Source organism: Ostrea edulis, chromosome 3, assembly GCF_947568905.1.
Source record: "Ostrea edulis chromosome 3, xbOstEdul1.1, whole genome shotgun sequence".
NCBI lineage: Eukaryota > Metazoa > Mollusca > Bivalvia > Ostreida > Ostreidae > Ostrea > Ostrea edulis.
Window position 1 is genome coordinate 25239532 of NC_079166.1, and position 14475 is coordinate 25254006.

General features: G+C 34.5%; 1 protein-coding gene across 1 annotated transcript in view; it reads right to left on the reverse strand.

Moving 5' to 3' along the window:
* Positions 1–1169: 1169 nt before the first annotated feature.
* The window catches only part of LOC125676605 (E3 ubiquitin-protein ligase rnf213-alpha-like), an 85559-nt gene continuing 72253 nt past the window's right edge, over positions 1170–14475 (reverse strand). The window contains exons 73-92 of the mRNA XM_056157676.1: positions 14013–14123; positions 12350–12454; positions 12126–12179; positions 11842–12036; positions 10248–10359; positions 10088–10122; positions 9594–9691; positions 9355–9508; positions 8541–8721; positions 7725–7840; positions 7566–7623; positions 7062–7270; positions 6751–6892; positions 6379–6649; positions 5912–6137; positions 4783–4857; positions 4365–4553; positions 3513–3602; positions 3254–3438; positions 1170–2760 (exon numbers count right to left, since the gene is read on the reverse strand). Coding sequence (XP_056013651.1) covers positions 2592–2760; positions 3254–3438; positions 3513–3602; positions 4365–4553; positions 4783–4857; positions 5912–6137; positions 6379–6649; positions 6751–6892; positions 7062–7270; positions 7566–7623; positions 7725–7840; positions 8541–8721; positions 9355–9508; positions 9594–9691; positions 10088–10122; positions 10248–10359; positions 11842–12036; positions 12126–12179; positions 12350–12454; positions 14013–14123 — 2775 coding nt within the window. The 3' untranslated portion in view covers positions 1170–2591. The remainder of the gene's footprint in view (positions 2761–3253; positions 3439–3512; positions 3603–4364; positions 4554–4782; positions 4858–5911; positions 6138–6378; positions 6650–6750; positions 6893–7061; positions 7271–7565; positions 7624–7724; positions 7841–8540; positions 8722–9354; positions 9509–9593; positions 9692–10087; positions 10123–10247; positions 10360–11841; positions 12037–12125; positions 12180–12349; positions 12455–14012; positions 14124–14475) is intronic.

Here is a 14475-nt window from a genome sequence, read left to right on the forward strand (position 1 = left end):
ACTGATAACTCGAAAACATTGTGTTAAAATCATCAACATATCTTATTAATTAGTTTGAAGAGCATTATTGAGGAATGTTTGAAAAGTAGGTCAGATGTAAATATAAGCATTGGTAAACTATTGTTTAAAATTCCTGTTGTTTTGCACAAGTATTAATGCAACAGGTTGATTTATTTACTTGATTTTGATATCTGTTGCAAAACAATGGGAGCTGATGCTTCATTCTATACCTTTGGCGGTTGTTCAAGAGTGATTAATATATGATCTTGTCAGCTTCTGAAAACTGGAATGTGTGAGACTGGGATAAATATTCCATTGATACTCTTGAAATATTGGCTTTGTCATACAGTTCTGTCATATAAGATATCTCCATTTCTTTGATATCTTTACAAATTGTAATAGTATTCATTTCCTCATGAATTTGATACAGTATAGTTTAGCTTTCACCAGATTCTCACTTTTGAGAATGGAACTTTGATATTAACTCTGGCAATTTGTGTAATGCTTAGAGAGATTTGGACATAAAAACCCCTGTAGACTTATTCATAGTCCATTCTTATTACAATCTGATTAAAACCAGATCCCGAGATCCGCACAGCGATCTAAGTGAGCGGATCTCAGTATCTGGTTTTAATCAGATTGTTCTTATTAAAATGTCTTTTGATGTGGGAAATGTAGAGTATATAAATCGATATTTTGAACACGTTTGATATTTATATGCCGTCAATTTTGTTGCATACCTTAAAAACATTTAGGATGTGTACATGTATACCAGCATCTAATGTAGGAAAAATCATTCTACAATAAAATGCACCCGTTATTGAATAAGAAATTATATCCTTATTACAATTTATGTAAAACACTTTCTTGACTATGTATTTTTGTCTTCTTCTCACAAAGGTAATGCTTTGTGAACAAAAGTATAGTTACGTGACAGACTCGTGGAAGTCAATGCAGACAGTTGTGACAATGCATAGCTAAAATATCATAAAACAACTCTAAATCGTTTAAACAAATCTCTCTTTTAGACTTCTAACATCGGAAAAAGTGAAGCCAACAGACAGACAAACCGTGATTACATTATACTCTATCCTGAACTTATGCAGTAGTCTCTGTAAGTGCATAAGTTGAAGGAAAAAACACCTGTAAAATGAAGAAATATTGTCAAATCGGGATGAAAATATCTTTATATGAATCAGTAAAACATGTAACCATCTATAAGGATGGCATTATATTACAACAATCTCAGGTATAAGGTAAAACATTAATTTAATAGCTATTATATGTATAATCACACAGGGCCTCTGGTTAAATACATGTACATGTTAACGTAGGATATCACAGTGCTTTTCCTAGTATAAATAAAGACTTTGTATACATAACTTTTCATCAAGTACATCAATAATCATTAATGAAGATACAGATAACTTTTCTCTGTCAATCAAATGACATTGTACCATCATATCTGTATTACACAGTACCATCAAATCTGTATTACACAGTACCATCATATCTGTATTACACAGAACCTTCATATCTGTATTACACAGTACCATCATATCTGTATTACACAGTACCATCATATCTGTATTACACAGTACCATCAAATCTGTATTATACAGTACCATCATATCTGTATTACACAGTACCATCATATCTGTATTACACAGTACCATCATATCTGTATTATACAGTACCATCATATCTGTATTACACAGTACCATCATATCTGTATTACACAGTACCATCATATCTGTATTATACAGTACCATCATATCTGTATTACACAGTACCATCATATCTGTATTACACAGTACCATCATATCTGTTACACTGAACCTGGAATCAAACATCTGTTGTAAAACATAATATATACATGTTGATGTTTCATTCTTTGTAATTCATGATTAAAATCACTACAGTGAACTCTGTGATACAGGTACGTAGATAATCCCTACAAAACATAACAAATGTCTTAGATTATTACCTTCCTTAAGTATACCACTTAAAACAAGCAGATATTCAGTTCCCAATAAATTCGTGTTTAAATCACTTTCAAAGAAGAGAAATACTGTCATAACATAGTTGAGAAAAACCCACCAAAAATCTGAATATTGATTGACATTAAATCCAAGATCTGTTTCCATGTAAATCATTACAGAAAACACGTAAAACCTTATCATTTAAAATGACAAAAATGTGCGAGTCCAGAAACAATTTGGCTGGGAGACATACCTGAATCTTGACTAGAAACTCAAGATATTAGGTATTACACAACAGCGTTCTCCCAGCCATAATACTAACGCAATAATGCGATAAAATACAAAATGAATATTTACTGAAAACAAAAATGGTGCATAAAATGAGATTTGCAATGTACATGCATTTAGATATTCAAAGAAAGCTCTTTTATGGAATTTCTCTTCCGATTTTGAAATATCCAATCGATTAATTTCAGCATTTCTACTGCATGGATTTCATATAATCAATATAACTTCTGGGAACTATTTACAATCAAAACAAAGATGCAAGGATTTTTCTGTCTACAAACTTTCAAAAAGTTAAGATTCCTGGATAGTTTTATGGACATCTTACAAGTTACGCTTCTGAATTGTGTGGTAAATGAATTTCCACACTTCCACGGATTGTGAAGATAGAATGTTTGGTGGAAACATCTCGATTTGACAAGTCTTGAGTGTTTTAAGATCCACGTCTTCATAAGGTGGGTTTTCTATGTGAACCAGTAACGACTGATTTAACCTGCAAAATGAAATAATAAAAAAAAAGAATTATAATGATGCATCAGCTCTCTACATATTGAAAATATGACAAGACTTACTTCAAAAGGTAATCAGAGAGTGATAGCACATATGTTTCAAATTTCGTCCTGTGGGTTTGAGAACATATTCGTTTTACAGTAAATGTGTATACATGTAGCTTATTACTCTTCGGGTGGTTATTCGAAGATAAAAGGTGAAGATTACTAACAGTGATCAATCTAATAACTCCTATAAGGAATACGAAATAGAGAGTTGCTCAAACATGGGCCCATAAATATACCAGAGGTGGGGGTCAGGTGTCTAGGAGGAGTAAGCATACCCTGTCGACCTGTCACACCCGCAGTGAGCCCTATGTTTTGATCAGGTAAACGGAGTTATCCGTAGTCAAAATCAATGAGTCCAGGAACGGCCTAACAATCTGTATGAAGCACGTCAGATATATATTCTGAAAAAGAAGTGAAACATTTGCATACCCGTGCGTGAATGAGGCATAGTCTCCTTGTCCCTGGTTCAAGGTAAACAACACACATTCCATGATCAGTTCTAGGAGTCCACGCAGTTTCTCAGATGACATGTCCGTTAAATACCAACCGAGGTCTTTAGAAACTTTCTCAGACATAAGTTCTCTGATATTTTCATGGACACCCTCAAAGCCATCCTAGAAATATCAAAATTTTCATTAGATTATGTCTGACACACACTATTTGGGATCAATCGAAATCGATGGAATACCTTTTCGCTTGCAGTGAGTCTTTTCGTCTTTTCAAAGATAAGAAGGAACCAGAGAGACTGAACATGGTGAAGTTTGCACGACATGGTGACCTGCACAAAACCATTGTGTAAACAGATTAATTTGTTTGGCTTGTCTTACTGTTCATAAAAATCACATGAAAAAGGAATTTTCCCCACCTCAAATCTAAAACAAAAAATTCAAACTTAACAGTACAATCTAGATATGCATTGCTTTGACCATTATATATAATTACTTTTTTATATATATCAGAATGTAATCAATATGTTGAGTGTAAATCATGAGCTCCAAGAAACACAGCTGTCCGAGGTTAGTCATATATGTTCATCCTATATCATCAATGATATAAGTTGTTTTATGGTTTTGTTAGTCACCTAAGCTAATTGTACACGTAGTAGATTTAATTTGTGCCCAATTCAAGTAAACCAAAATAATTCTACACAAACGCACAGGCTTCTTATATATAACAGAATTCCCCTCACTATTGATTTGTAAATTAACACTTAAAACCACCAACCACTTAAAATCGATGTAAAAGAAAACTAGTTTCCGAGAATATTGCAGTCATTGAGCCGACCACAGTATGACCGTTCTTCAAGTATATGTAACATGATGGTATTTGTACTGTGGCGCCGGTTCGAATCCCTCTCGCGCCGGTAAGTGAGAAAGTTTCCCAGTTTACTTGCGGAAGGTCAGTGGTCTCTTCCCAGGTATATTGTATCTGGGTTCTCTCTTCCACCAGTAAAAACCAGGCGCCACCAAATAACTGAAAAATTGTTGAGTGTGGCGGAAAACATCAATCAATAAATACAAGACCTTTGATGTACATGTACCTTCTGACTAATCAATGAAGTCATTTGCAAGGTTTCTTCCATAAATGTATTCAGAAGCATCTCCCCGCTACACCGCAAAGAATGGAGGAAATTGACCACCGTCTCCAGACTGTCTATGGCTTCATAAACATCAGGTAGATCGGCAAATTCGGAAACTATTTGTCGTTGGAGCCCACTATCCAACTGGAACTTTGATAAAGAATAAGAAAAGATACACAAAAAATACTGCAGATAATTGTCATAAAGGAAAAATATTGAATAGATTTTAACAAAATGAAAGGCGAAAAAAGAACATGCATGTATATCAGCGACGAATTGTATCAATAAAACTACATATTTTGATAAATTCAGAAAATTTGACAACTTAAACTGTTTTCTAAAATGCTGTAACATTAATTAATATATCTAGCATTTTTACCTGCTTCATCTTTGTATTTAACACTGTAAACTTTGAAGTCATGGATGTGTCTGCCCGATAAATGGTAGTTACGGGCTTTAAAAGAATAAAACAAAGTATTAGACACATAATTTTCGACGTATGAAAAAAACCCTTTCTTTCTACATGTAAGAGTGGCATGAAAGTTCCATCGACTACATCTGTGTAACACGGAAAAATATAGTCATGAAAGGTGAAGATAACTAACATTGATCAATCTCATAACTCCTATAAGGAATACAAAAAAAGTAACATATAGTAATGTGATAAGAATACAGTGAATAGAGTTCTTCGCTTCCTAACAGGGAGATCGTGTCATGGCCGCGTCAAAGACGTAAACATACGTAGTGATTGCTCCTTCATCAAACGCTCGGTATTCAGAATTGAGAATCACAGGTCTTTTGGTTGTGACCTTAAAGTGGATGCTCCGTGTCGCAGCAGGTGTTGGCACGTTAAAGAAAGCGGAAAGCGCTAAGCATTGGTCGAATATTGTGGTACTTCACCTACAACTGGTGAAGTCTCAGAATGTGTGAAAAATTCTCAACGGGACGCATAAACATTATAGGATTAAATATTCTTTTTTGAAGAATTTATCGATGTGTAAACTCCGGTCATTTTACTCACAAACTGAATAAAGTGCGAAGCACTTTTATGTTAAGTTTGTGAGTAAAATGTCCGGAGTTTACACATCGATAAATTCCTCAAAAAGAATATTTGATTCTTATAATTCCAATTCATTTACTTTATTAACAATTGCAAAAAATTGAATAGTTTCCCCGCACTATGTTATTTGTTTTCAGGCGTGTATGAATACATCACGTTTTCGGATTTATTGATGTGTAAACTCAGCTTTATTTTTGTCCAATCAAAACAATTGTAATAAATAACATTGGAATTATCAAACAATAAACTGTGTACAAGAACACGTGATGCCAAGATGTGAAACAATAGACGAACAAGCGAAGAAAACGAACAGTGACCACTCTCATAAAGAATACAATATTAAGAGTACGACAAACACCGCCCCTGGACACATCAGAGGTGGGATCAAGTGTCCAGTAGGAGTAAGCATACCTTGTCGACCGATCACACCGGAGTAATCAATACATACCCATTTCCAAGACTTGATGTTGAGAACTGGTTTTCCGTGCAGCATTTTATCTTGAATTGCTGACTGAATACCGTCAAAATCATACTCCAGAGTGGTTCTTTCATTTTGAGAGTACGTGTAATTGCAGTTTGATATAATAATGGGTAGTAGATCGGCTTCGTGGTGGTACGATACTAGGTCGCTACTCGCCAAGTCCTCAAAACACGCGTCTTTCAGTCTGGTATTCCTGCAAAAAAAGGCATGTGAACTACAAAATGTGTTAATAACATGTTATACTCGAGCTTTGAGATACTGTATGAATTGTTATGCCGGGTATATAACGACAACATTAATGAGCTTAAGGTCAAAATCTCTTTTTGCTTTCTTGTTTAATAATTTAAAAAAAGCTTTGATAATTCAATGTATGATACAGAATTGAAAATGTGCGAACTATCCATGGTGTTCATGATAAAAGTACTATGACAAACCTTGTCTGTGCTATTTCTTCACACAATTTTATGAAAGCATTATGTTTCGTAATCATGAAACGAATAACAAGACCGGTGCATGCTCCTATGCCTCCTATGTCAGGAATAAGCAATGATAAGTTCTCCACATCGATGTCAATATCACGTTCTAGCAATGCCTTTATATCCGAAGTCAATTCTTGCGATTCAAATTCGAAGAAAACTTTCCGGAAACACTTCCACAATTCGCATAAAGAGAACACCCCCTCCTCTATCTCTGAGAATGATGGATCTGCAAGCCAATATTAATACCGGGTAAAATTGTACAAGTCTACAAAATCTTTATTGTATTTACTTCAGTATGTAATAAATCAAATTAGTTTTTAATGCTACCGTTTCTACACCGTTGAAGGCAGTCTGCTATGGTTAATGTTCTAGCTTCCTCTCTTGTGATTTGTTTTCCATATTTAAGTCTCAAAGCACTCTGCATTTTCACAATAGCAGGGATGTGACGTAGATATCTTAAATGACAGTCCTACAAGCACAGAGATACAAGAAATATATATGCAATCAATGTTCTTTATGAAAGGTGAAGGTAACAGTGATCAATTTCATAACTGCAAACTTTTATGAGTTAAATCTACTTCAATACCATCCAGAACACCTCAGAAAGGCCCAATGTGTTCCGGATGATTCATTGCTACCTGTCTCAGGAATGTATCCAGAAGAGTAAATCTGTGCCATTCCGGTTCCCCTCTGTCTTTCAGCATATGGAATTCATGAACAAAGTGTTCAAATGAAACTTTTATTCTGTGTTGCCACAAAAAGGCACATGTCTGCATGTTGCTTAACACAAATGGTTCATCAGATGCTGTAGTCGCACTAAAAACTGTCCTCAAAACCGGGTCCGATACTATTGAAATATCAAGAGTTAATTAGATTCCTACATATGGTAGGTTAAGATGACGAACAGTGATCAATCTCATAACTCCTATAAGCAATACAAAATAGAGAGTTGGACAAACATGGACCCCTGGATAATCAAGAGGTGGGATGAGGTGCCGAGAAGGAGTAAGCATCCCCTATTGACCGGTCACACCCGCCAAGAGCCCTATATCTTTATCAAGTAAACGGAGCTATCCGTAGTCAAAACCAAGGGTACAGAATTAACAATGACCGGTATTATTAAAAGCTGAATGATAACTTACCAATGCTGGGGTCCTCGGAGAGGATGTGTATACATATCTTGAAAAGTTCTTCCTTTCTCTAAATTGAGAGTTTTTATTAATATCATTGCAAATCAATTAGTTTGATGATTTGATGAATAATTTCTAAAAAAAAATTGACAATACAGAATGAGTGCATACCTTCAGTACTTCTGCAAAGTAATGCATAGAAAATTCCATTTCCCACCGCATCCTCCCCTGTTTCGTGTGTAGGATTTGCAGTGGTAGATCTGTATCTTCATCACTTCTAAGAATACCTAACAAGACATGAAAAGGAAAGATGCAATCTGAAGCCTGTTTGAATTTATATGCTTTTTGTTATACTGTCAATCATTCCATATTCGCTAACTTGATGACCGTTCTCTGCACTGGTTGGATATACAAGCGAGACACATTTCCGCGGTTTTTTTTTTAACCACGCATCTACATAACATAGTATATTACACTCAAATTGTTAAATTCTGAAAATATACTTCTTATGCATTTCATGGGAAAATCTGAGAGAAAGTAACATTTTCAAATATATAAAAAAAAAAATTATTTCTATACATATTTAACCAGCAATAGGTTCAGCTTAAGTACGTTTACATTGAATTTCTATTGTTTGTGTAACCTAGTTTTAGAATCATGTTACTTTCTAACATGCACTCTCCCATTATTATTATTAGTCCTGGAAGGTTGCAGGTTGTAAGAAACTATGTTATTTGAAAATTTAAATAAAAACAAACTGCGATCGCAGGTATAAAACTATCTTAAAGGAATGTGTATCATATTGTCATGCAGTATAAAGTTATCACAAGGAGATACACGTACATATTTAACAATGCTACCAGAGAGGTTGCAATTAAGTAAAATTATGTCCTGAATTTGCAAGGTCTGTATATCTTTTCAGCTTCACCAGAAAACCACAATTCACTCACAAAGTCCTGTCGGGATAATTTCAATGTATCAGATCACCTGCATATGTCTGGTCCTCTTTCAGGAAATTATGGATGACGTCATGAAGTAGCATAAACACTCCGTCTAGACTCTGATCAAATGCTTTTCTAAGTGTGCTAATGTCTACTAAGATGTGATCCCACAGGAACCCAGGAACATCATCTTTGTCTATCGGAGGTTGTATGAGGTTTGCAACTTCCTGAATTAGTAAAACATCATGTTGAAGTTTATAAGCTGCTTTCCACGCACACTATACTTCTTTTGCTTGCATGAAAGGTGAAGATAACTAACAGTGATCAATCTTATAACGGCATACATTTAATTTTAATCATATTCAAAGAATCCACATTCTTCTTCAGATCACACTTTCATAAATACATGTCTGCTTTTCTTTTCAGTAAGCATTACTTCGTCAGGAAATAAAAAACCAATTAAGAGTGTAGAACGCACATGTTTGAAACTCAATATAATTTTCGTCTAAAATATAGATCAAAATTTCATCTAAACGAGTGACCCACATCGCTCATCTGAGTCACCTTGGCCCTGCTGTTGTTCGTGAATTTTAAAAGATTTTCCCGCAATAATTTACTATATTCATGCTTGAAATAAAGGGTTTACCACCTTTCAACTTTGAATTGTATTTAGTTTTGGTTAATATTAAACATGAAAAATTAATTCCAAAGACATACAACTGAAAACCGGTAAAAACTTACCAAATAAATGTTTTCTGTATAAGTTTACAACATTGACCTGTTTCTTTCAATACTTGTGGTTGTTTGCTAAAGAAACACAATTCTAGCAGTCGTGTAAAATTGATATGATAAGTGGATACCTCCAAATTATAATTTGCTCCAATAAACATCGTTAAATGTGTTATCAGTCGAAGAACAGCATTAGAAATGGGAGAAAGTTTCCTTTCTGCAGTGACCTCCATATCCCTGTCTGTCGTAGAACCAAGAATATGACCACTGCGACTTCGATCATCTCTAAAACAAGGACACAACACAGTATTTAATATTTCTACTAATGGTCAATGAATCTATATTTGACTTGTACAATCTTTTTTCATACCCGGTGTACTTGACATTGTCTTGTCGATTATGTTCTGATTCTCCACCAATTTCCGCGTGACATTCATAACAACGGCCTGTCTCAGTGGGATTTCCACACTACAAATTAATACACATGTACATATATTGCACTTTTAAAAAGCAATCGCGTTCTCATAACAGCCTGACAAAATAAAACAAAGGAAGGGAAGCATAACATGATAATTTCTAAGAAGAAAATCTCTGAATTATCAAGTGACTTATCCATTACAGATTGATTAGAATAAAATATGAAAATGATAAAGAATATACCCCAAGGATAAAATCACATTAATTGGTTATATACATGTATCATACAAGTACAAACTCCATTCACCATGTGAAAAGTCCATTTGTACTCCATGCAAAAGTTAGGACATTCATGAAGAGAAAAACCCAAATTCATGCATGATTGCAGATAAATTTCGCATAAGAATTAATATCCGATGGTTAAATCAAAGTACAAATAAGACTCACGTCACCGACACCATACAGATGACCGTTTGGACAACCTAATGAAAAAATAATAAATGTGCTTACAAATAATTTATTTGGATCCAATTCATATGACAAAAAACTTTTAAAATATTTATACAATGCTTGCATCTTAGAGCAGTGTTAATACAGGTATACTTACGATACCAGGTAAAGTGATGGTGAGTTTTGTTGGCTATTTCTTCCATTCGTTGAAGTACATTTTTTATCTCTGTAGATAAGCACTCTTCTGGCATTGTTGGTAAAAATGCATTCTGTTAATGAAAGGTGAAGATAACGAACAGTGATCAATCCTACAACTCCTATAAGCAATGCAAAATAGATAGATGGGCAAACACGGACCTCTGGACACACCAGAGGTGGGATCAGGTGCCTAAGAGGAGTAAGCATCCCCTGTCGACCGGTCACACCCACCGTGAGTCCTATATCCTGATCAGGTAAACGGAGTTATCCGTAGTCAAAATCAATATGTTGAAATTGAAGAAAGCATCAACTGTCAACAAGGTTACCCGAAACGGTGCATAATACACCCATCACAGGCTTATGTAGTGTGTTTTTCGTCAGTCATGAGTTGTAGTACTTTACTTCAAGTAATATCAGCCGTTATAAGTTGAGAGACATTTTTCTGCGTCGTATCAATATAAGGTCTTAACGTAAAATCTGTGACAGGAGGTCAATAGACAAACCAAGAGATCTATGTGCAAAACATGTTCCCAAAATAGACTGCGTTCAACAACTTAGAATTTTTTCAAACATTAATAAAACTTTGGAAATTGTTCAGAAACAAACTTAATGCAATACGCACATATTGAAGTTGTTTACAAAGGCCTTAGCTTGAAAATTGTGAAAGGAGTGAGACAGACAAAACATGTCCTTTCTTTGTAACATTTCCTCAAAAGTAACTAAAGTCGACAACCTATAATTTTCTTACAAATTAAAGAAAATAAAAACCCTTGCCACAGTACATCTTCAATACCCATACAAACACTCCGTAAAATAAGAAGGTCCTCACTTGAAAACTGGGAGGAGTTAGACGGACAAATCAGGTCTCTCTATATAATATGTCTTCAAAACTGACTAAGTTCAACAACCTGTAATTTTCTCAGAAATAGAAGAAAATTAAAATCCTTGCCATGTGTACATTTTCAACACCCATTAAACACTCTGTAATATTGGGAGGTCCTAACATGAAACCTGTGGGAAGACTTAGACAGACACATCAAGTACCCTCCATATAACATTAAATTTCAAAGAAAGGGGCAAATCTTCTGCAAGGGACGTCAAAATAGATCAACACTGCAGCATGATCTAGAGTGGCCCACAACGAAGATATGTGACAGAGAAATGAAAACAGAGACAATACAAATTGTACTTTCATCAGTTCTGATTGCACTACCACAAATTTAGACCCATGCTTATTTGGCACTCAACACCGTAGTAGTGATAGTTCTTTCATAAAGCCTGCCGGGACACAGGACCTCGGTTTCGATATCGCCTATAAATGCCATTCGTTTGCCATTTTTTTAACGTCTAAAGTTTCCAAGTTTGAATGGTGGGAATTATCAAATTGATGAAACTACATAAACAATCATCCTAAGTTTGATGCGACCATGACATGAGTAGGAATTGAACGCATGGCCTCCCAGTCACAAATTGTGGAGCATGAGTCTAGAACCACCATTTCGAATTTTTAACTTTTAGTGAAATTGATAGATTTATGAATTTAAATATATTACCTTCATTACAGCAGGATTAAATGCTAGGGCTTGTAGTGGTTGTAGTAGTCCTCTATGCCCGGACGATTTCAATACAAACATCAAGTGCAAGATGAGGAAGAAAACGCTCTCATCACACATGTTCTCACTAAAACTGAAGTGAAGTTGTTCACAAGCTCTTCCAAGTGAGTCGTCAAATATTTCATCAAGATAACCCTGTTTTAAATTTACGTATTTACAGGAGATTATAAGTCAATGAAAGGTATTTCATATTCATTGATGAAAGCAAAAAAGTGTTCACTAACCTTCACTAGCGGCAATTTTTGCTTTTTTAATGCTTTCTGCAGCTTCAATTTCATCTACAGTGTGCAAAATTTGGTGATTTCAAAATGCTCATTAAAGGAAATACGTTTATAAATGCATGCATCCCAAGAACAACCTTCATGAAAATAATCACAGTTAAATTCATTAATATATTAAAGCAGATCAGAGAATTTCCTTCAAATGAAATTCTTAAAAAGACGTATACCTGCTCTTTTGAATGAATGTCATCTTTGAATAAAGACCGCGATTTGATTTCCTTGCAAAGGCCCAGAAGGAAGCATACTTGACTTGTACAAGATCCGTCTTTTAACTGAAGTGAAATACACAAATCAAGCACAGTAATACATTTTATCGGCAGGCTTTAAACATCCATTTTCAAAAAAATATATAACAATGTAATTTTCAAGTAACTTTTCAGTTAAGATTATGAAATGTAGAAAAAGCCATTTCATTATAAACGTCCCTGCAAGTAATTGTTTTAAATAATCGATAAAATCATGGATGATTATCATGAAAATAAACATGTATATATTGCTTGACATCTGTTGCATTCTGTCTTGCTCAATTGTGTGAGATACTTTTCTACCATTTATTAAAAAATATCTCTCTTGCACAAGATACACACTGCACAACACTGTCCAATTTGTGATAATTGAGCTTTTTGGAACAAAGAATTATTTCTCTTTTAAGGTGACTCCATACTCGCAGTTTTATCTGGTACAAGTTTGAAAAGTGTATTTATTTCCATTCATTAGAGTTAAAACTAACAAATTATCAAATAAAATACATAGGTCATCACACTTTTTAAGATGAGAGACGTACAGAAACAGAATCATATATCACCGTCAGAAAATTGCTATTTTCCTTAAACAACGTTATCAAATTTTCATAAAATCTGGTTATGACGATATAGTAACATTCATAACAATTTCATGAAACTATATCTTCACAAAAATATACAAAATGTCTGTGAAAAATAAAGGAAATCTATCACATAATAGACTAGATAAAGAAATCAATAGAAACAGAGTTATTGCCCTTGGATTCAATATTTTGACATGTTTCATTGATTATTCCTCGATAACTTAGACTTTTAAAATAGTTTATTTCTAACAAGATTTTTTACAATAAGTATCGGAAAATACTCCAACAAAATTTATGTTCGTATCATGCATAAATCTAAATAAATAATTGATTTTGCAAAATCTGATGACATCACAGGAGGGTGGAATTACTTTAACAAGAGGTACTGTGAGCAATGCTCACTAAGAATAACCCTGTTTACCCCAATCTCCCAAAGGGTGTTGTTAATAGGTATAAATTACCTCTTTCCTGAGTGTAAAAATATGGTATGCCTTTGTAGAAGAAAATGAAAGATATAATCCGAACACAAATCCATGGCATAAACCTATAATTTTGACCTTGAGATCAAAGGTCAAAGTCATATAGAGGTCATGAAGGTACATGACACATCGTCTCATGGTGATACACTCATGTGTCAAATATGGTATGCCTATGTCAAAGAACAAAGAAGTTATGGCCCGGACACGAATCCATTGTAAAAAAACCCCTTTAATTCTGACCTTGAGATCAAGGGTCAAGGACATATAGAGGTCATGAAGTTACTCGACACATTTTCTCATGGTGATCCACCTGTGTGCCAAATATGGTAGGCCCAAGTCAAAGAACAAAGAAGTTATGGCCCGGACACGAATCTGCACAGACAGACAGACAGACGGACAGACAGACAGAGTGATTCCTATATACCCCCAGAACTTCGTTCGGGGGTATAATTACAACCTTCTCATCACAGAAACCTCTGCATGGCTCTAGCTGAATATACATTTTGAAAATTATATTAAGTTTGCCTTTAGCTTCCTTGACTTGTCGGTAGGTACAAGCATTTCACTCAATTCTTCTTTGATCTGTCTGTAATGTTCCCCCAAAACGAGGCAGTAGTCTGGATAGTGCTCATCATGCTAGGATATAAACCGAGAAATGAATAAATAAATTATAGATATAGATATAGAGTTTATAGGATTAAACATTCGAAGAATTTTTATGTTGAGTTTGCGAATAAAATGTCCAGAGTTTACACATCGATAAATTCTTCAAAAACAATGTTTGATTCTTATAATTCCAATTCATTTCCTGTATTATCAATTTCAAAAATTTGAATAGTTTCCTCGTACTCTGCCAGTTGTTTTCATGCGCGTATGTATACATAGCGTTTTTGGAGTTATTGATGTGTAAATTATAGTTTAGATTTTTTGTCCAATCAAAACATTTGTAACAAGATGTATTGTGAGCAATGCTCACTAAAAATACCCC